At 35.5% G+C, this 21,130-nt stretch overlaps 1 protein-coding gene across 3 annotated transcripts in view; it reads right to left on the bottom strand.

The window, feature by feature from the left end:
- The window catches only part of LRP1B (LDL receptor related protein 1B), a 2,173,551-nt gene that overhangs the window by 855,122 nt on the left and 1,297,299 nt on the right, over positions 1–21,130 (bottom strand). For all 3 annotated transcript variants that reach the window (XM_027561670.1, XM_027561656.1, XM_027561663.1), the window contains 3 exons: positions 20,419–20,559; positions 16,129–16,254; positions 6,638–6,754 (listed from right to left, as the gene is read on the bottom strand). In XM_027561670.1, coding sequence (XP_027417471.1) covers positions 6,638–6,754; positions 16,129–16,254; positions 20,419–20,559 — 384 coding nt within the window. The remainder of the gene's footprint in view (positions 1–6,637; positions 6,755–16,128; positions 16,255–20,418; positions 20,560–21,130) is intronic.

Raw genomic sequence — 21,130 nt, 5'->3', positions numbered from 1 at the left:
GACTTCAGTCTGATATCTTTCAAAACATTAGAATAAAAAAAAAAAAGGATATTGGAAATATTGCTATTTTCTGAACTAACTGCAACTGGACCAACTCCAGCCACAGTTGAAAATATATATTTCCATTTGAGAACATATATACACACATATATAGTCTCATTTGAGAATAGAAAATTATTTATAAAGAAGAAAAAAGAAGATATATCTATAACAAATCTATTTAATAACATTTTATTGAATGACTACTAGATACTAGATACCAGGTGCTATATAGATTATATATATATATTTGATTCTGATTACATATATGTTTGAGTATACATGTGCATTTGTGTGTATGGTTACATATATGAGAATGTGTATATAGTGTGTGTTTATGTGTGTACATATGTGTAATTAATAAACACCTGGTATTAATTAATTAATAACCAATGACGTGATGAATGCTACTGAACTCTTTAAAGAAGTCAAGTTTACTTTTGACAGAAATGTAAAGGGTTGCACCACAGAAGTGCACCATATACACCTCTATGTAAAGGTCAGCACCATAGAGGTAGTTGTAACTATTATTGCCCAGCAGCTAGCAAGCCAAGAAATTGCTTCTGTTAGTAGAAAGCTCTAGGTGCAAAGGAAAAGCAAGAGAAGTGGACTGAATCATGTAATAGAGAGACTTGGTGAGAAATTTAACCAGCAGGCAGGGACTAAATTAATAGGTATTAGGAGAGTAATTTTCACAAATCAGGTTGCATACAGAATTACCTGTTCATCTTTTAAAGCTGCCTATACCTGAGCCACTATTATACTTCATTTGGTGAAATAGGGCATAATAAAGTTCCCCAGGTGTAGCGGATTACATCATATGTCTCAAAAAGATTTGTCCAATTTTTAAACCCTAGTACCTGTGATTGTGACCTTATTTAGAAAGTGTCTTTGTAGATGTAATTAAGTTAAGGATCTTGAGATGAGATCATCCTGGATTAAGAGTGGGCAATGACTGATGTCCTTGTAGGAGAAAGAGACACAGAGAAGAATCTATGTGAAGACAAAACAATAGATTAGAGTTAGGCTGCCACAATCAAGAAGAGTCAGGAGCCCACAGAAACTGAAGAGGCAAGAAAGTATTCCCTTTAGAAGAGGCTCTGCTAACATCTTCTGTTTGACCACTTCCAATTTACCTTGATTCATGGACCTAACATTCCAGGTTATTATGCAATATTGCTCTTTAGAGCATAGGACTTTACTTCCATCACCAGTCACATCCAAACTGGGCATAGTTTACTGACCTGGGGAGTTCATCTTTCAGTGTCATATCTTTTTGCCTTTTCATACTGTTCATGGGGTTCTCAAGGCAAGAATATTGAAATGGTTTGCCATTCCCTTCTCCAGCGGACACATTTTGTCAGAACCCTCCACCATGACCTGTCCATCTTGGGTGGCCCTACAGGGCATGGCTCATAGTTTTATTCAGTTAGACAAGGCAGTGATCCATATGATCGGTTTGATTAGTTTTCTATGATTGTGGTTTCCATTCTGTCTGCCCTCTGATGGAAGAGGATAAGGATAAGAAGCTTATGGAAGCTTCCTGATGGGAGAGATTGACTGGGGGGAACTGGGTCTTGTTTTAATGGGCGGGGCCATGCTCAGCAAATCTTTATTCCAATTTTCTGTTGATGGGTGGGGCTGTGTTCCCTCCCTGTTGTTTGACCTGAGACCAAACTATGGTAGGGGTAATGAAGATAATGGCAACCTCCTTCAAAAGGTCTTAAGTACGCCATGTTGTGTTCAGTGCACTTAACCCTGCAGCAGGCCACTGTTGATCCATGCCTCTGCCAGAGACTCCTGGACACTCACAGAGAAGTTTGTTAACGTGCTGCACTCAATATATTTTCAAATTTTCCAGCAAATTTGGAAAACTCAGCAGTGGCCACAGGACTGGAAAAGGTCCATTTTCATTCCAATCCCAAAGAAAGGCAATGCTAAAGAATCTTCAAACTACCACACAACTGCACATCTCACATGCAAGCAAAATAATGCTCAAAATTCTCAAAGCCAGGCTTCAATAGTATGTGAACTGAGAACTTCCAGATGTTCAAGCTGGATTTAGAAAATGTAAAGGAACCAGAGATCAAATTGCCAACATCCATTGGACCATTGAAAAAGCAACCCAAAAATTATTAAACTAAATTTTAAAATAAACAACTATGCTATTTTTGACTATTAATTGTCCAAGGGAAAAAAATGCAAGTTTGTGTGAAATATTCTATTTAATCATGAAATACCCCTTATATTTAATGCTACAGTGTGGAGATGGGAATGACATTTGTTTGGATAATTGCTCTCATCATAAATTAGTTTTGCATATAAACAGTCATTAGGTGTATGTTAAATAAAATCAAATATGAAAGTTGATTCCCATAAGTCAGTAGTTCCTAAAGTGTGGTCCCTGGAATAACAGCATGACCTACAGGATCAGAGGCTCTGGGAATGGGTTCTAGCCTTCTGTTTTTGAATGAACCCTACAGAGATTTTGATTTATGCTCAAGATTGAAAACAGGTGCCTTAATGGTACCAGAATCTGAGTGATTATTCATTACCCTGGGATGCTGCTGCTGCTAAGTCGCTTCAGTCATGTCTGACTCTGCGTGACCCCATAGACGGCAGCCCACCAGGCTCCCCCATCCCTGGGATTCTCCAGACAAGAACACTGCAGTGGGTTACCATTTCCTTCTCCAATGCGTGAAAGTGAAAACTGAAAGTGAAGTCGATCAGTCGTGTCCGACCCTCAGCGACCCCATGGACTGTAGCCTACCAGGCTCCTCCGTCCATGGGATTTCCCAGGCAAGAGTACTGGAGTAGGGTGCCATTGCCTTCTCCGACCCTGGGATGAGGCATGGGCATATAACTTTTAAGCTCCTCAGGCGATTCATTAATTGACAGCTAAAGTTGAGAACCAGTCATGTTGAGAACCAGGACATGATAGTCATGTCCTTAAAATAAGATTGACCATTTAGCTCCTTGACATACTTCTGAGACAAATTACACAATTTTAACATTTCCTCTCTTATTTGCAGCATCAAATTACAGATGCTCCTTTCTATAGAGGGAATCTACTAAAACATTTAAAATATTATTTACATATCAAGAGAAAATCCTCAAGGGCCTTCCTAATTATGTAAGTATGTGCTCACATATAATCTGAACCCCAAATATGCAATTAACTTGTAAAGGCAAATGCATGTAAAATTAATTAGGTTTGTAAAGAGGTCATAGTGAATCCCACTGAAAATTTGACCCCCCTTATAGTCCCTTCAGCTCCTAATTACTACCAGAAGCATTTTTAGTCACAAATTTCTCATGTTTTTAAACTCAAATTTTAATATTCTTTTCAATGTAAAACAATCATTATTAAACATAACAGAGGTGGTTTATGGAACTGAGGTGTAAAAAGAAAAAATGATTACAGAATCTCCTAGTTGGATTAAATTTACAGGCACTTGGCTAACACCATCAGGAGAAGTGAAATATGATCAGTCCAAATTTTTAATAATGCTTAATAAAACTGGACATTAGCTGAAACTATATTTATTTCTGGATTATTGCCAAGTAGAGTGACTGATTTTTTTTTTTTTTAATTCAGCAAATTAAACAATTTACATCTTTTTTTTGTCATTTTGTATTCAGTGCAGAGATAATTTCTGTTATGAGAGAAATTTAGGCCATTCTCTCTAAACATTAAAAGTTTATGGAAAGCTTCTCTACTGATGTAGATTTTAAGTTAAAATGACAATCTGAGAGATAAAAGTATGTTGCTAAAGAGAGGAACATGTTTGGAGAGAAACACGTTTCTTATGCTATAAAAGGTAATGAGACCAGCCCATGTGGTTTACTGATATTCTCCAAAATTTCATATTTTGGAACTATGCTATTTGACAAACAAACTTCACACTGTCTGTATATCCAGTGGTGTGCTGGAGGCATCTTGTACCAGCTTACAGAGTCAATTCTTAGATTTTCAAGGATTTTTGAGTCAGTTGTTAAGCACACAGGCAGTGTTTTAAAACATGATAAATCATATAAACTTACAATTAAGTAATATTGAAAACAAGGGTAATTAATACTCACAGTTTATAATTTTCTAGGTATTTTGCTTTTGACGTTATTTATGTTGATTGTGTCTGTATAGTGGAAATACTGCATATGGTTATGTACATGTTCTCCTCCACATTCAGAGAGTCATGTTCACAAATTGATGTTGGCCATAGTGGGAGTATTTACGTCACAAAAATAAGCAACACTGGATTGGGGCTCTTCTCCACTAAGATATGTTGATTTATCAACACACAAATGAATAAAACTCACTACAGGTGTTTGTGCATTTAAATCAGATATTTATGGATATATAATGGCAACCCACTCCAGTACTCTTGCCTGGAAAATCCCACGGACAGAGGAGCGTGGTAGGCTACAGTCCATGCAGTTGCGAAGAGTCAGACACGACTGAGCGACTTCACTTCACTTCACTTCATAATGGCATTAACTTACCTAGTAGCTCAGTATGTACAGAATCTGCCTGCAATTTTGGTGAACTGGGTTCAATTCCAGGTTGGGAAGATCCCTGGAGAAGGAAATGGCAACCCATTCCAGTATACTTGTCTGGAGAATCCCACGGACAGAGGAGTCTGACAGGCTAAAGTCCATGGGGTTGCAAAAGTCGGACATGACTTAGTGACTAAACCACCATAATGGCATTATCTGCCCCCTATCTACACCTTATCCTTGGCTTCCAAACCAAGTTCACCGAAATGGTTGAGTTTTAGTTTTAAGCATACTTGGATTCATGGTCTAGTTCTGTTATTTATTAGTTTTGTTATCTCACACATGTTATTCATGACTTTAAATGTTGATTCTCTTAACTGTAAAATGTGGAAAGTAATATACTTCCAGTAGATTTTTCATAAAGATTCAGTAGGAAAATACGTCTGGACTCCTGACACCTTTTGTCCACTCACCTCATGAAAAGTTTGTTAGTTTGCTGGCATGATTATTTTAATTATTATTGAAATTTTAGGAATTCTTCTCTTTTGATTCCAATTACTAAAATAAAGAAAAAAATATTGCACTAGATCCATTGCTAAAAATAAGGCAGCTCAAAGTCCTGATCAAAATTCTCTAAAGAGCTCATCACAAATTTCCTACTCTGTTTTCATGGCATTTCTTATCTGACTTGGAATTCTAACTCCAGACTTTCTCTGTATTTAACGTGTTCAGGTTGTTCATTATGTTTCTGGGATACTCTGGATGGAGATGCTAAGAGCAGAAAAGCATTTAAGTTTTTCTAAAAAGTAGAGCCCTCTAGAAGCAGACCCAGCCACATGATTAGTCTGGACATTGGAAAGGAGAGAAAATACACTGCTCAATCCCTTAACTGGCCAGCCCTCAAAAATTTTTCTACATGTAACATGTACAATTATGTAATTCTCTATTACTTTTTTTTTATTAGCATCTCTACTGTGTTCTGTGGAATGTCAATTGCCAATGATTAATACTTTATCTAGATTTTTTTTGAGAGGTTGTAAACTCAAATGTTATAGGGACTTAGTGTGGTATAAAAAAAATATTTAAAAGGAAAAATTTTAGGTAAACAGAGTGCACATGCTGAACAGAACTATTTTAATTGAGGAGTTAGAAAAAAGTCTCCTTATTTCTCTATTGGTAGAAATACTATAACATGGAGTCAAAATATTAAAAATACATACCCAGCTGTATTCTACTTTAATAAATGTGCTACACATGTCTAATTTATGCTGTCCTGTAGTAATTTAAAATATTCAAAGCCATGACTGAAATAAAGTGGAAGACTTAGAAAATCTGGTTCATTTCCTTATTGTGTTTTAGTACACAAATGATAATACGGCCTACTGATATATGGGTACAAATGGGTGTAATTAAATTGGCAACTTTATGCAATAATAGGAATTTTGCCTTTAAAAAAATGTTTTCAACTAATAAAAATTTTGTCCTTCAGAATGATACAACTCTTTAGAAATGAAACAAATGATTTATCAACTATGTATTTTCAGCCTCTATAGTGTATTGCTCCAAGAGTGTAACACATGCATACAAACAGGAAGCATGGCCTCCTCAGTTAGTCCACATGTCACTGAATGAGCTATTCTGTTTGAAAAATTTAATCATTATAGACATATGATAAATAATGAACATCTGAGAACGTCCTGTTCGCCTTATAATAATCACTTCCTACTAAAATCTGCAATGTTTGGATCCATTTATTTTAGCCAATGATATGGCTAGTGCCTCGTGAATGGGACACATTCTGGAGTTATCATTAAAGTACACACTCAGGCCCAAAAGGCAGTAATAAAAAGTAACATCTTCTGCCTTGTTGTCTTATATTCATAAAGAAATAAACAGCCTTTTAAAACAGATGATAGTGATATAATCTGTTTGAAAGTTAGAAAGTTAAGTGAAAGTTAAGTCGCTCAGTTGTGTCCGACTCTTTGTGACCCCACGGACTGTAGCCTACAATGCTCCTCCATCTATGGGAATTTCTAGGCAAGAGTACTGGAGTGGGTTGCCATTCCCTTCTCCAGTAACAGCCTGAAAGCTCACAACTTACCACAAGATGCTATTTCGTCTGTGTGGTCCCCACAGTCATCTTCCCGGTCACACAGCCATGCTCTGGGAATGCAGCGCCCGTTTCCACAAGAAAACTGGTCCACTTCGCATGTCCTGGCTAAGGTGATCAATTAATGCACAGAGGATAAATTTAGAGACCTTTTGAATAATATTAAGGATAAAATAAATCATACAATAACTCTTTTACACATAAGATATTACATTTCTCTATTAGATAAAATATTTTCTAATTAAATCTTTATTAAAATTTTGGTAATGCCAGCTTGTCAGCCTTTTCTAAAGTTCACATGCTCTGCCCTTCAATTAAATGAATGCTAAGTGACAAGATATTCTGTAATCTTCACACATGTTCATAAATGAAGCTGTGAATTCATTATTTTACAATTTTTGTCTGGCACATGCTGATGAATATATGACTGAATTAAATTTCCTCCAATTTTTAATTAACAAAAAATTATTTTGCATAGCCTTGGATGATAAGCCAAGAAACTTGCTATAATGAAGGAGGCAGGATTTGGAGATATCAGGGTAACTGGTTTCTAATTATGGGGTCAAAATTGTCTTTGTCCTCTAACGTTTTCAATGCATTTATTTTTGATCTACAAATGAGTTCAAGTATGGATCAAGAATGCAGAAAATATTTTCTAAAAATATATATTTAGCCTTAAAATGGATTTTTTAAACTTACTTTTAAGTGTAGTGATACAAAAATGTATAACTTTTCAGTCAAAATATATTAATGAACTTTGCTTTGAGCTCTTTTAAGGATTTCAAGAAACACACACAGGAAACCTTGCTTTCTTTGCTAGCCAAAGGCAGTGGTTTAAAATTATTCAGTAAAGGGGTTATGTTCTATAAGGCATTTGATTGCCTTTTTCTATTATAATCAGATCAACTTTTGAAAGCATGAGAGCCTAGATAGCTTCCTAATTCTTCTTCCAGGCCTTAGTTTGTCACATATTTATTTTTAAATGTTTGGTTTTATTTTCCCTTTTGACACTCTGAACTACAAATCTGTTTTCCTATGTTGTCAAGTATACCAGCATTCCTTTTAATTAGACAAAAGGAAGGAGTGGGGAAATTGGGAAGGAGACACTCAGACCTATTAATATTTGTGTTAGATGAAGATTTGACAGTTGAGGAACAATTAGAGTCTGAGTTCCTGCAGCTATGACCTGAGAACATTGCTTGGTTTATAGATATCCCCTTGTTTCCTGGGCTTGAGAAACAGACAGGTGTGTTCCTATTTCATCAGAACACCCTGTGAACTTTAATACTAATGGCTTATATAAAATAGACTGTGGTTCAAAGTCATCCAAACACACTAAAATGGGTTTCCATAACTCAGACTTTAAGAAGTCACATAAAATAGTTTCTTTAAAGTCATATACTAGTAATTTTCTTTAAGAAAACTGCACTTGCTCTGTAAAGACGTATATCCATTATTGGTGAGTATTTAGAAGATTACTTGAGAAAAAACAAATGAAATGTTTGATTTGATTTCTTAGATTGGATATAGTGTTTCTATTCTCAGTGACTCTAATTAGAAAGACCAAGAAAAGTGTTGCACTGTGTTTGGCTTTGATTATGTGGATAAGGGTGCTGAATCTAAAATACATTATACCATATATGATTTTTCCTTTTTTACAAGTAAACTGTTTTAGATTAATAGACTTTAGATCGCCCAACAAACAAGTATGATTCTGAAGTTTTCAATGTTGAAAGTTTAAGGTAAGATTTAACATTCCTACATTACTTTATTTTGTTAACCTTATGGATTTTATGCAAAATTACTCTAATATTTAGAGTAAATCAACAATGTTCCTAGTGTCAACTACAAGTTGGCACTTGCTATCTACCTCTACAAGGATTAATTCATATGCTGCTGCAGCTGCTGACCTTCAACACCCCACGAAAGAGTTCAGGGTAGAGATCAGAAACAGGGCACTCTGTACTCAGGGCAAAACTGGCAGAATAGGTAGTCAGATAGTTAGACATTTTCAGGAGCCAATTTTATGAATCCAATTCTTGTATCTCCTCATATCTAGAAAACCACTAAAATCCTTCATGGTGGTGACTGCTTCTCTTGACTACCAAAAGCTTCATGAGACTAGTCGAAACATTTTGGAAAAAATATGTGCTTGATTACATGTACTATCCCTTCACCAAAATCACCTATATACTGATCTTTCCCCTTTGCCTCTTTGGAGCAGTTTCTCAGAGCTATCTGAGGAGCTATAGCTGTCTCCCAGGATGCAGTCCTCATTTTGCCCCAATTGTGTAAGTTGCAACTCTCACACTCTGCATTTTTTTTTAAGTCAACACTAGGTAATTTTAATAAAACCACATTTGCATTAGCCTAAAGAAGTGTGAAGATGTTGGCATTAGTTAAGTTGGTGGGAAGAGGAAGGCACAGAGCTGTGAGACAGATAATTAGCTTTTTCTCTTACATGTCTCTGTATCATTTCACTGATCACAGTAAATACTTTTTACCTTTTGAGTTGTAAGAGAAACTGAATAACACAGTTTTATTTTCCACTCTTCCTCCTGTTTTTTTTTTTCCCTCCCTCTTTTTTTCCTTCCCTTCTTCCTCCCTCCCTGCCTTTCTCTTTTCTTTTGTTCTCTCAACATTTCTTTTTCTAAATCTCTCCTTTTCTCCCTCATTTACTACACATTTATTCCTTCCACTTTTCTGGTTTTCTTGCTTTGAAGAAGAAAAGATATCACATAGTTTCATTTTCATTAAATCTTCTAATTGACCCATAATGAGATTATATTATAATCTCCAATACAATGTTTTTCCATTCGATTCTCTTGTGTCACTCTCCTAATCATTCATGTTTAATTCTAACCAGTTTTCTCCGGTTCTCTTCTTTCACCAGTACTGCTCTAATGATTAGAGAGGAGAATGAGAAAGGACTCCTAGATACCTATCTCACATCACCTAGGACACATCTCACATTGTGATGGGAATTTGTGTATCACCTCCTTAACTAGGAAACTTGCACAACTGTTATGACTCTTTATTTCAAAGAATAATTACTGGCTTATGATAAAAGGAGACTATGCCCTGAAAATATATGAATTCATTGTCTTTTCTGATCATGGAGAAAATAATCTGCTTAGTCTACCAGGCAAATTTAACAGATTTTTAGATAAGAAAAATGCTTCATTCCATAAATCTACAAGTACTGTCTATATGATATAATCAGATTGACTAAATTATCACCTTTTAATCACTAGATTTGTATCAAGAAGACACAACCTTGACTTTCTCAGTTCTTGTCTCCATCAATTCTAAATTAGTTTGGAGGTGAGATTAGCAGAGCAGCCCCAGAGGACTCTAATTTTGTAGCAAATTCTGCTCTAATGAAGAGGAAATTTACACCTCCTCAGTGGAACTGTTTATTTAGCAGTGAATCAGAAATTCACTGTCAAAATGTGAATTTTTTCTACCCATCACTAAGGATGCTTCCCCTGCAGTCATACAGCAGTGAGAAATCCCACAGTGTATAGGAACAAGGAGGGGGAGGAGGACAGAGCTTGATACATTGTTCCTAAACTTTACCTGCACTGTATCAAAGCATTCTATTTAAACAAAATCTATGTCATATGTAAATATACTCTCCAATTTATCTTGCAAAAAAAATAATTCTGATTTTAAAAAATATATCAGGTTTCCTTAACACAATCCTATTGGTCTAGTTTGAATTTAGTTAAAATTTGTGTGGGATATGAGAACAAATATTATGTCATTGAACCAGAGCTCTATGCTGTGGGAAAAAGCTGGTCTGACATTGCCTACGCTTGAAGCCAAGGATCATCATGGTTACTACAGGGAAACTTTTTTTTTTTTTAATCTAACAACTTCTCATCTTTTCCATGGGTATGGTTTTGATCCCTGTCTCCTGTACAATGTCACGAACCTCCGTCCATAGTTCATCAGGTACTCTGTCTATAAGATCTAGTCCCTTAAATCTATTTCTCACTTCCACTGTATAATCATAAGGGATTTTATTTAGGTCATACCTGAATGATCTAGTGGTTTTCCTTACTTTCTTCAATTTAAGTCTGAATTTGACAATGAGAGTTCATGATCTAAGCCACAGTCAGCTCCCGGTCTGGTTTTTGCTGACTGTATAGAGTTTCTCCATCTTTGGCTTCAAAGAATATAATCAATCTGATTTCAGTGTTGACCATCTGGTGATGTCCATGTGTAGAGTCTTCTCTTGTGTTGTTGGAAAAGGGTGTTTGCTATGACCAGTGTGCTCTTTTGGCAAAACTCCATTAGCCTTTGCCATGCTTCATTCTGTACTTTATAGCCAAATTTGCCTGTGACTCCAGGTGTTTTTTGACTTCCTACTTTTGCATTCCAGTCCCCTATAATGAAAAGGACATCTTTCTTGGCTGTTAGTTCTAAAAGGTCTTGTAGGTCTTCATAGAACCGTTCAACTTCAGCTTCTTTAGTGTTACTGGTTGGGGCATAGACTTGGATTACTGTGATATTGAATGGTTTGCCTTGGAAACGAACAGAGATCATTCTGTCGTTTGAGACTGCATCCAAGTACTGCATTTCGGACTCTTTTGTTGACCATGATGGCTACTCCATTTCTTCTGAGGGATTCCTGCCCGCAGTAGTACATATAATGGTCATCTGAGTGAAATTCACCCATTCCAGTCCACTTGAGTTCACTGATTCCTAGAATGTTGACATTCACTCTTGCCATCTCTTGTTTGATCACTTCCAATTTGCCTTGATTCATGGACCTGACAGTCCAGGTTCCTATGCAATATTGCTCTTTACAGCATCAGACCTTGCTTCTATCACCAGTCACATCCACAGCTGGATATTGCTTTTGCTTTGGCTCCATCCCTTCATTTTTTCTGGAGTTATTTCTCCACTGATCTCCAGTAGCATATTGGGCACCTACTGACCTGGGGAGTTCCTCTTTCAGTATCCTATCACTTTGCCTTTTCATACTTTTCATGGGGTTCTCAAGGCAAGATTACTGAATTGGTTTGCCATTAAAAGATGCTTACTCCTTGGAAGAAAAGTTATGACCAACCTAGATAGCATATTAAAAAGTAGAGATATTACTTTGCCAACAAAGATCAGTCTAGTCAAGGTTATGGTTTTTCCAGTGGTCATGTATGGATGTAAGAGTTGGACTGTGAAGAAAGCTGAGTGCCAAGAATTGATGCTTTTGAACTGTGGTGCTAGAGAAGACTCTTGAGAGTCCCTTGGACTGCAAGGAGATCCAACCAGTCCATCTTAAAGAGACCAGTCTTGGGTGTTCATTGAAAGATCTGATCCTGAGGCTGAAACTCCAATACTTTGGCCACCTCATGTGAAGAGTTGACTCATTGGAAAAGACCATGATGCTGGGAGGGATTGGGGGCAGGAGGAAAAGGGGACAACAGAGGATGAGATGGCTGGATGGCATCATTGACTCGATGCACATGAGTTTGGGTGAACTCCGGGAGTTGGTGATGGACAGGGAGGCCTGGTGTGCTGTGATTCATGGAGTCACAAGGAGTTAGTCACGACTGAGCGACTGAATTGAACTTCTCATCTTTGGTCTCTAGGTCTCCCTCAAAAGTACACAAAACCCTGTTGTTGTTGATGATGAAAAACAACTCCCAAACCCTGCCTATCAGCTCTGTTCTGCCCCTTTGTGTACCCCTTTTCCCTTCCAGGCTCTCTCTCCAACCGCCCGCTACCCTCTAAGGACTTCACCCTCCACAATCACTTATATATTTTTTTCAGTCAAATATTTCCATCACTTAGAAAAGTATAGGAAATATCATTAAAATCTGTTTGTCTTCTTATAGAACTATCAAATCTTAATTTTTTCTACATTTGCTACAGATTCTAATTTAAATAAAAGTATTATACTTACATTTGAAGTCCCTTATGTAATCTTTCCTGGAGAAGGCAATGGCACCCCACTCTAGTACTCTTGCCTGGAAAATCCCATGGATGGAGGAGCCTGGTGGGCTACAGTCCATGGGGTCGCTGAGAGTCGGACACGACTGAACGACTTCACTTTCACTTTTCACTCTTATGCATTGGAGAAGGAAATGGCAACCCACTCCAGTGTTCTTGCCTTGAGAATCCCAGGGACAGGGGAGCCTGGTGGGCTGCCATCTATGGGGTCGCACAGAGTCAGACATGACTGAAGCAACTTAGCAGCATGTAATCTTTCCCAGTCACATTTCCCTTTCTCTTTCATAGAGGTAATTTTTATCCTTAGTTTTTGTTTTTTAAATCTCTGTATTTTATTCCTACTTTTATATGTTTGTTAATCAACAAGCACATATAGAACATTTTTGTATTTTTATATTTCATATGAATGGCACTGAATTGCTTATTGTTATAAGATTTTGAGTTAACACTGCTTTTTGAAATTCCTGTTGATATTTGAGTTCTAATTTTTCATTTTAATTGTGAATACCACATGGTCTAATCAGGTTATATTTTCTAATTAAATGATTTAAACTGTTATTTAGATATTTTTCTAAGTTATTTATTTATTTTTGGTAAGGCTTAGCTTAGACATCCCCTCCTCTAGTAGGCCTTCTAGGAGAGACAAAGATTATTTAGTAGCTCTTTTTGTGCTCCCATTTGAGGGTCAACTTAATTCTATGGGAATGAACTCTTTGAATGTCTTTCTTTTCATCTTATCTCATAACTTCTTAAAGAAATTACTGTGTATTTTTCCTCATTCTATCTCCAATGCTGTGATAGATATTTATTGAATTAGTAGATCCACTGAGGAGAAATCCCAAAGAAATATAATACAAAATTGGTTGGTTATAGGAAAGAATTTTCATTTAAATATAAAGTAGTCACACTGCTAAAGGCTACAGGATAGTGGATTCAATTACAAAATAATCCCCATATGAGTATTATTTTATCTAGGATACATATCCATGTATACATCTATATCTAGAAATGTAGAGAAATAACTCAACCAGGGAAATCATTTAATGAATTTGCCATATTTTTCCAAGATAGTGACCTGAATGACCTATTCATTTTGGTAAAACAAAATGGAAATACATTGTAACATGACAGCATAGTTTTCAAAGCTAAAAGTCATAATTATTTTTCTCTTTGTATTTTTTTTTTTCAATTTAGAAAGACATAAGGTGACCATAGTAGCTATCATAAATATGACAAGAAGACCTAATAGTTAGTAGCAGACTTCAGCTGCTGTCACTTAAAGTAGCACTTGAGGTGCAAGCAAGTGGCATTCTATTTTCTAGTGAACTGAGGCCTGGAGTGTCTTAAAAATCTTACTAATTAGGATTAATTTTTTTATTTGCTCTTATACATAACATTTTCACTCTTTCGATGTAAGTAGCTAATCAATCCCAAATCCTTCTTTAAAAATCATGTAGAAACAAGCAGATTTTAAAAAATCAAATAGAAATGAAGAAGACATGGTATTATGAAGTGACACAGCAATGCCTGTTAATTTAAGGTGAAAGCAGATCTATCTGTTTAGGATGTAATACTATATAGTCTCTGAGTTGAATCTTAATATAAAAGAATAATAATTGCACTAATTTAGAAAGATGCTTCATTGTAAATTGCAGTCATATTCTAAGAGTGACCTGGGAAACATTAAACTGACCAAGTCTAGAGTTCTAGCTAATTCTCAAGATAACATAGTTCGTTAAAAAGAGCAATGGCCCTGGAGAGAGATGAAGTGAGTTTTCCTAAATCCTTACCAATGATGAGTTAAGGCAAATCTCTTCTTCCACCTCATCTATGAAAAGAATAAACTTGAAGGCAGGAGCCTAGGCCCAACTGGTCTCTAAAGGTCCCTTTCTGTTAGATAGTTTTTGGCAAAACACCCTTACTAAAGACATAAAATATCTTAAAAATAATCAGTTGCTCTAAAAGAGTAGACCGAGCTTTTAATCAAGGGACAGGAGAATGACTAGCCCATGGATCCTCAGTAAATACATTACCATGGGAAAAAAAAAGAATATAAAATGGAGGCTAGGATTACAGAATGGTGACTATTTCATTCTTGTTGCTGATATTTAGTACATGGTGCAAAGCTCTGGAAATTTTATACTTCTACAGAGTTGAAAGCAATAAATGTGGGAATTGAGGTACAGGGAGGCACAAGTCTTCCCAAGAATGCCAGTTTCAAAATCCAGAGTACAGTCAGGCTTCTTGACCTCTTGGTCTTTTATCTATGTGCTGCCTTTGCAGTTTTCAGTAATGCATTATAATAATTTGTATTTAGTATGGCTTACTTTTGCAAAGAGAAAAGGTGAGGTAGTTGATAGATTTTAACAGTATATGTAATGATTAATAAAATACTGATCATATTAATAAGAGTCACTAAATATATGACTTTTTTCATTGTTTAAAGAGAAGCATTAGGCAGCTGCTAGTCAGGATCATTTTTTAACACTTATCTGATTAAGAATGATCTTTTTATACGAACGCATATATATGGAATTTAGAAAGATGGTAATGATAACCCTGTATGCGAGACAGCAAAAGAGACACAGATGTATATATAACAGTCTTTTGGACTCTGTGGGAGAGGGAGCCGGGGGATGATTTGGGAGAATGGCATTGAAACATGTATAATATCATATAAGAAATGAATTGCCAGTCCAGGTTTGATGCAGGATACAGGATGCTTGGGGCTGGTGCACTGGGATGACCCAGAGGGATGGTATGGGAAGGGATGTGGGAGGGGGGTTCAGGATTGGGAACATGTGTACACCTGTGGCGGATTCATGTTGATGTATGGCAAAACCAATACAATAGTGTAAAGTAATTAGCCTCTAATTAAAATAAATAAATTTAAATTAAAAAAAAAAGAATGATCTTTTTGGCCCTCATGTGTACCATGAGCTGTATATTTCTATTCAATGAGAATCTAGCTTCAGATTCAAAGATTTATTGCAATACAATAAATTATATGGAAATATAAATAGGCTTAGCGGACTTGGGATTTTATTTCTAAAAATTAAAAAAAAAAAAAAAAAACGCACATGAATAATGTGCCAGGAACAGAAACCTATTTACAGAGATATTCTACAGAAGACTAAACAAAAACATATAAATTATTGTTTCAAGGTTAAAAAAAATAATAATAATTCTTCTTGTGAGATAGCCTAAATCACAACATACTCACAAACCTCTCCCTCCTTTGTCAAGTAAAATCTAGCAGGGACAAGTTTTGTCCAAGTGGTGTATTGACAGTCAACCTGCATGGATGATATGCCAAATTCGTTTGAAAAGCAGAGTTATACCCAAAGAATAAGTAAAAGATAATTTGTATTCTGGCCTTTTTGGCATCGAACTCTGAATTCATTTGCTACTGCAATAATCAGATCATACTGCAATGATCACTAGGAAAGTTCAGCGTAGTTTCAGGCATCTTTATGAAGACTAAGAGTAGAAGAGATTACGTATACATCCAAGCAAACCTTTACCTGAACATGTTTGATTGGATTCATCTTCATTACTCCCACAATCATTAGCTCCATCACAAAGCCATCTCTTGGGGATACAGCGATTATTCTTGCATTTAAATTGATCATCAGGACAGCTATGATTGTCTGGGGTGGGAAGGGGGGGAAAGAGGAGAAGCAAATTTAATAATTTTAAACTAGATAAAATTATAATTATTTTAAGGCAAAGATATGGAAAATTTATGGTAATTATATTATAGTACAATTGATCTATATCTTCTGTCATTCATGGTCTCATATTTTATACCAAATAATAATACACTAGGCTGTGTTAAAATGTAGTAGTTGTATAGAAAATATCAAGGAATTCAAGTTCATATACAAGGAAATACATTCATTTTTCAAGTCTTCAGAAAAACCAACTATATCACTATCTCTTTTCTCATCCCTAATCACAATAGGTGATTTAGCTTCAGATTTTTTACCAAAAACATAAAGTTAACCTCAAATGTTAATGTGGAACATAACAAGTAGGTATCAAATAACTTAATCATACATCAAAAATACTTTTTTTTAAAACCATACATCTACACAAGTACTTCTTGAAACATTAAATAAGCTTGATTGTGTTATGTTTTGCTTAATGTTTTCTGGGGCTAGAAGGAAAATTCTAGAGAAAAATGCATTACTTGTGACCTGGAGTTGGTGCTAAATAGGAGATTCTGAGTAATTTTAATAATGAAAATAATCATCATGAGTCTTTTCCCCTAATACAAACAAATAAACGTGAAGCCGCAAAATATACCGAGGACATGATCCACCCTCTAAGGGAAGCTGACCACAGCTAAGGATTAAACCTCTAGTATCTAAGCACAGCAGGAGGCCATTTAAGGTTTACCTCCTGTGATCTTTTCCCCTGCATTCTGGAGTCTAAATTCCTAACTGATTTGACATGCTCTTCAGTATCCGTTTTATAATTTCTACATTCTTTCTGAAGTAATTTTCCTTGTGCCCAGTAGTTGCACTTCTGTATGATAAAAATACATGTTGGTATTAGTTCTATTTAGAATTTGAAAAAATAGCCAATTTATCATGCTGTTGCATAGCAAATGTATTCCTTTCTAGTCAGTTTCTACAAAACACTATTTATTTAAAGTAGTCATAGTGATGAAGCAGTTTTTATCACTTTTCAGAAGTTCTCTTTTGTGCATAGTAAATAAATGTGAGGAAAAGGCCTTATGTTTTCTGGTATTTACGTGTGATTAACATTTTCTATTCACTTTAGGGACTTTAACAAGAATAGCTGCTCAGGAGGATAAAAGTCATCCAATATATTAGAGGGTCAACATTTTCAAGTACTAACATTATGCATAAGCACTTTACAGAAGCTTGATCAGAAACCTTTGCTATTTTCACAATGTTATAAATGCAAGGTTAAAAAGGAGGACCAAATACAATCATTGTCTTGTGATTTGGAGTTGAGAACTAAAATGATAACAGAATTCAAGGTTGAAGCTTATGAGTACTTGCAACCTAAAATAAACTCCTGAAATTAATTATGCAGTGCTGATATATTAACTACGGGATCCCAAGAATATAATGCTGCTTAGAATCATTGCTGGAGAAGGCAATGGCACCCTACTCCAGTACTCTTGCCTGGAAAATCCCATGGATGGAGGAGCCTGGTAGGCTGCAGTCCATGGGGTCGCTGAGAGTCGGACATGACTGAGCGACTTCACTTTCACTTTTCACTTTCATGCAATGGAGAAGGAAATGGCAACCCACTCCAGTGTTCTTGCCTGGAGAATCCCAGGGATGGGAGAGCCTGATGGGCTGCCGTGTATGGGGTCGCACAGAGTCGGACATCACTGAAGCAACTTAGCAACAGCAGAATCATTGCAATGTTTAAAGAAGACACCATGTTGCTGGAAGGTGACCAGAGATGTTTAATTTTACTTTGCCCCTCTGACTCAGTCATTCATTCATCCATGTGCTAGCTACTGTGCTAGACACTGAGACTACAAAGATGCTACAAATTAATGTGTCCCCTCATATTCATTTATAGATGCATCAAATAAATAAGCATGAAGTTGCAATATGGTTTTGCAACTACCATAATAAAAGAATATCCAAGAGATGTTTAACTCAAGTGGGCGGTATTGAGAAAAGAGATGGCTAGTATACAAAAAAGACTTCCCTGTGGAGATAGTGGTAAACTGTGGTGAAATTCATAACTGGGAACAGAGAATGCAATGTCACTGAAGACAAAAAGAGAAGGAAAAGAAAAGTTTTAGAGATTTATAAGTAGTTCCACTTGATAAAGACAAAGAGGGTAAGTAGAAACATGATAGACATTTAAAGCCAAAAATGACATAACATGAAGTACTTTATATGAGAGTTAATGGATTTTAGAATTTAACTTTCTGATTATCCAGTTAATTGAAGTAACAAGATTACATTGCTATTAATCTGGAAGAAGTATGGAAAGTGGGCTTTAGTTAAGGGAAGACTAGTGAAAGACTAGAATTGAATACAGACTATACATAAAATTGGAGAAGGAAATGGCAGCCACTCCAGTATTCTTGCCTGGAGAATCCCATGGACAGAAGAGCCCAGCAGGCTACAGTCCATGGGGTCACAAGAGTTGGACACGACTTAGCGACTAAACCACCACCAACTATACATAAAATAGAAGATGCCAGGAAAAGCCCATGGTGTAGGCTTGGATGAGGGGATAAATAAGTTCTAAAAATAATGAACAATACAGACTAGGAATTTTAATACTACAATTAACAGTGCAAATGTAATGTCCCTTATACTCTTGGAGGAAATTAGCTTGTGAGTTGGTGAAAAAAACAATCATGCAGAACATGAACCCATAGGATTAATTCCTAAATGCTGTAATGAAACACCTCTGCTCTGCACAGGCACTGTGACTATGCAGGGAGTTGATACATAGGGAGCATTCATTGCAACCATGAATAAACATTAGAGTCATGAAGAATGAGACAATCTAATCAATAAATAACATATTGTTTGTGTTAAAAAGAAGAGGAAGAAAACACCCTTTATCTTTAGATGAAATTCTCCTCCCACTTCAAAATTTTTGGCTGGTTGTATCAATTTAATATTTAACATTTTATTTGCAGCACAATTTAGAGTATAAATATTAATATTAATATGATTGAAAATAAGTACATAATGTTGAATATTTGGAAATGAAGAGAAAGGAATGTTATATATTAATTAAATTTATTTTATTATATATTTTATAAACTTTGAAAATAATTTTTAAAGTCCATATGTTAAGAATTTGTGCCCAAATTCATATTACAGGTGCTCAGACCAATTTTGCTCATTCTTAACAAAGAATCTTTAAAACTTCATCTTTATATTCTTGATATTTAAAAAAAAAAAAGGAAAATGGAGGATTGCCAAAAAACTCTAAATCAGTTCAGCCTCTTTAACTTAAAAGTCATTAATTGAAAAATAATCATTTTCTTTTTAAAAATAATGTATCTAAGTCAAATGAAAAGACTAAAGATAAATATGTCCAACATATACCTCTCTCCATGTGAAATATTTTATATCTTTCAACAACACTAAGGTAATGATTCGAATCAAATATATTTTCAAAAGTTTATTTAATCTGCTTCTCAAATTGTTTTCCTCTACATGTGTGGGTCATTGCCTGATCCCTATGAGAAACATGAAACTGTTCCTATTGCCACAAATGAAGAAGAGCTAAACAGAAGGCAAGGGGAGAAATCAAACATTTAACTTCCTTAATAATCTGAGTGTCCCATATGTCTCTCCTACTATGAACTGAGCCAATGAAGTTAGGTAATAACATGTTCCAAACACATGTCTGTTTCCTTGGACCATTTCCAAGCCTCTGTTGCCAAGGAGCAATGGAGTGGACTGTGACCTTCTTTATGAGTAATTCTGCCTTGGGGGAGTTTAAATTGATTTTTCACATCTTTAAATTCAGAGATCTGAAGGGGTCTCCTGGAGCAACCTTCTAACAATGGTATGGTGGTGCTGATGGCACAAAACAGGAAAGAAAAGAATTTCTGAAGCAACCAAAATGGTGATATTTAAAGATGTGGAAGGATGAGAAAAATTGTACTTTAAAGGTATACAAAGAAGGTCATCTAGGTCTAACGTCTATACAAAACAATGACTGGGAAAAAAAAAAAAACAGTTCAATTTGCATTAATGATAATTTTAGATATTCTCCCCCAGACTGCTTTAATAGTTCACACACTCAAAAACTCAGCACGTTTTAATATAACTTGTAGGAGAACCTACAGCAACTGAGTGAATCTTCATCACTTCCATCCAGACAGTCATCATCACCATCACATTTCCACCGAGCTTGGATACAGTGTCTGTTTCTGCAGCGAAATTCTCCAGCTTTACATATCTGAGGCAATACTTCTCCAGGATTAACTAGGGTTTAAAAAACAAACAAACAAGGTATATAAACAGCACTGGATATTTTCAATGCATTAAAAGATAATTTTGTATAATAATAACATATTGATTTCATTGCATTTCACAGAAAATAATGAAAGCATTGTAGAGGCAACCATCGCTGGAAATGAGAAAATTTTAAGTTTTTCCAACAATAATTATTCCACAAGAATTGTGGAGATTCATTTTAAGCAAATATCACCAAAATAATAATAACAACAATGATAAAATACTATCTTATATTTTTGCTGTTTGTAGTTTTACTTTTTAAAGAACTTTCATTCAGAAGCTTAACTGAAGGCATGGCAAAGAATTTTATTACCTCAACCTTTAGAGTCATACATGACTGAGCTACTAACACTTTCACTTTTCACATAAATACATCAAAAACTAATTAAAGTGAAAAGACAAGGGAATAGCACACAGCATTGATGGTTATGTTTATATCACTGGCCTGAAAGTGTAAAAAAAAAAAAACAGATCTGGTTAAATATTTATGGAAATTTTAAGTTAACCAAAACAATCTCATTATACATTCAGATTCTTT

Source organism: Bos indicus x Bos taurus, chromosome 2 (assembly GCF_003369695.1).
Source record: "Bos indicus x Bos taurus breed Angus x Brahman F1 hybrid chromosome 2, Bos_hybrid_MaternalHap_v2.0, whole genome shotgun sequence".
NCBI classification, from domain to species: domain Eukaryota; kingdom Metazoa; phylum Chordata; class Mammalia; order Artiodactyla; family Bovidae; genus Bos; species Bos indicus x Bos taurus.
The sequence above is the reverse complement of the archived record's forward strand: the minus strand, read 5'-3'. Positions and strand labels throughout refer to the sequence as shown.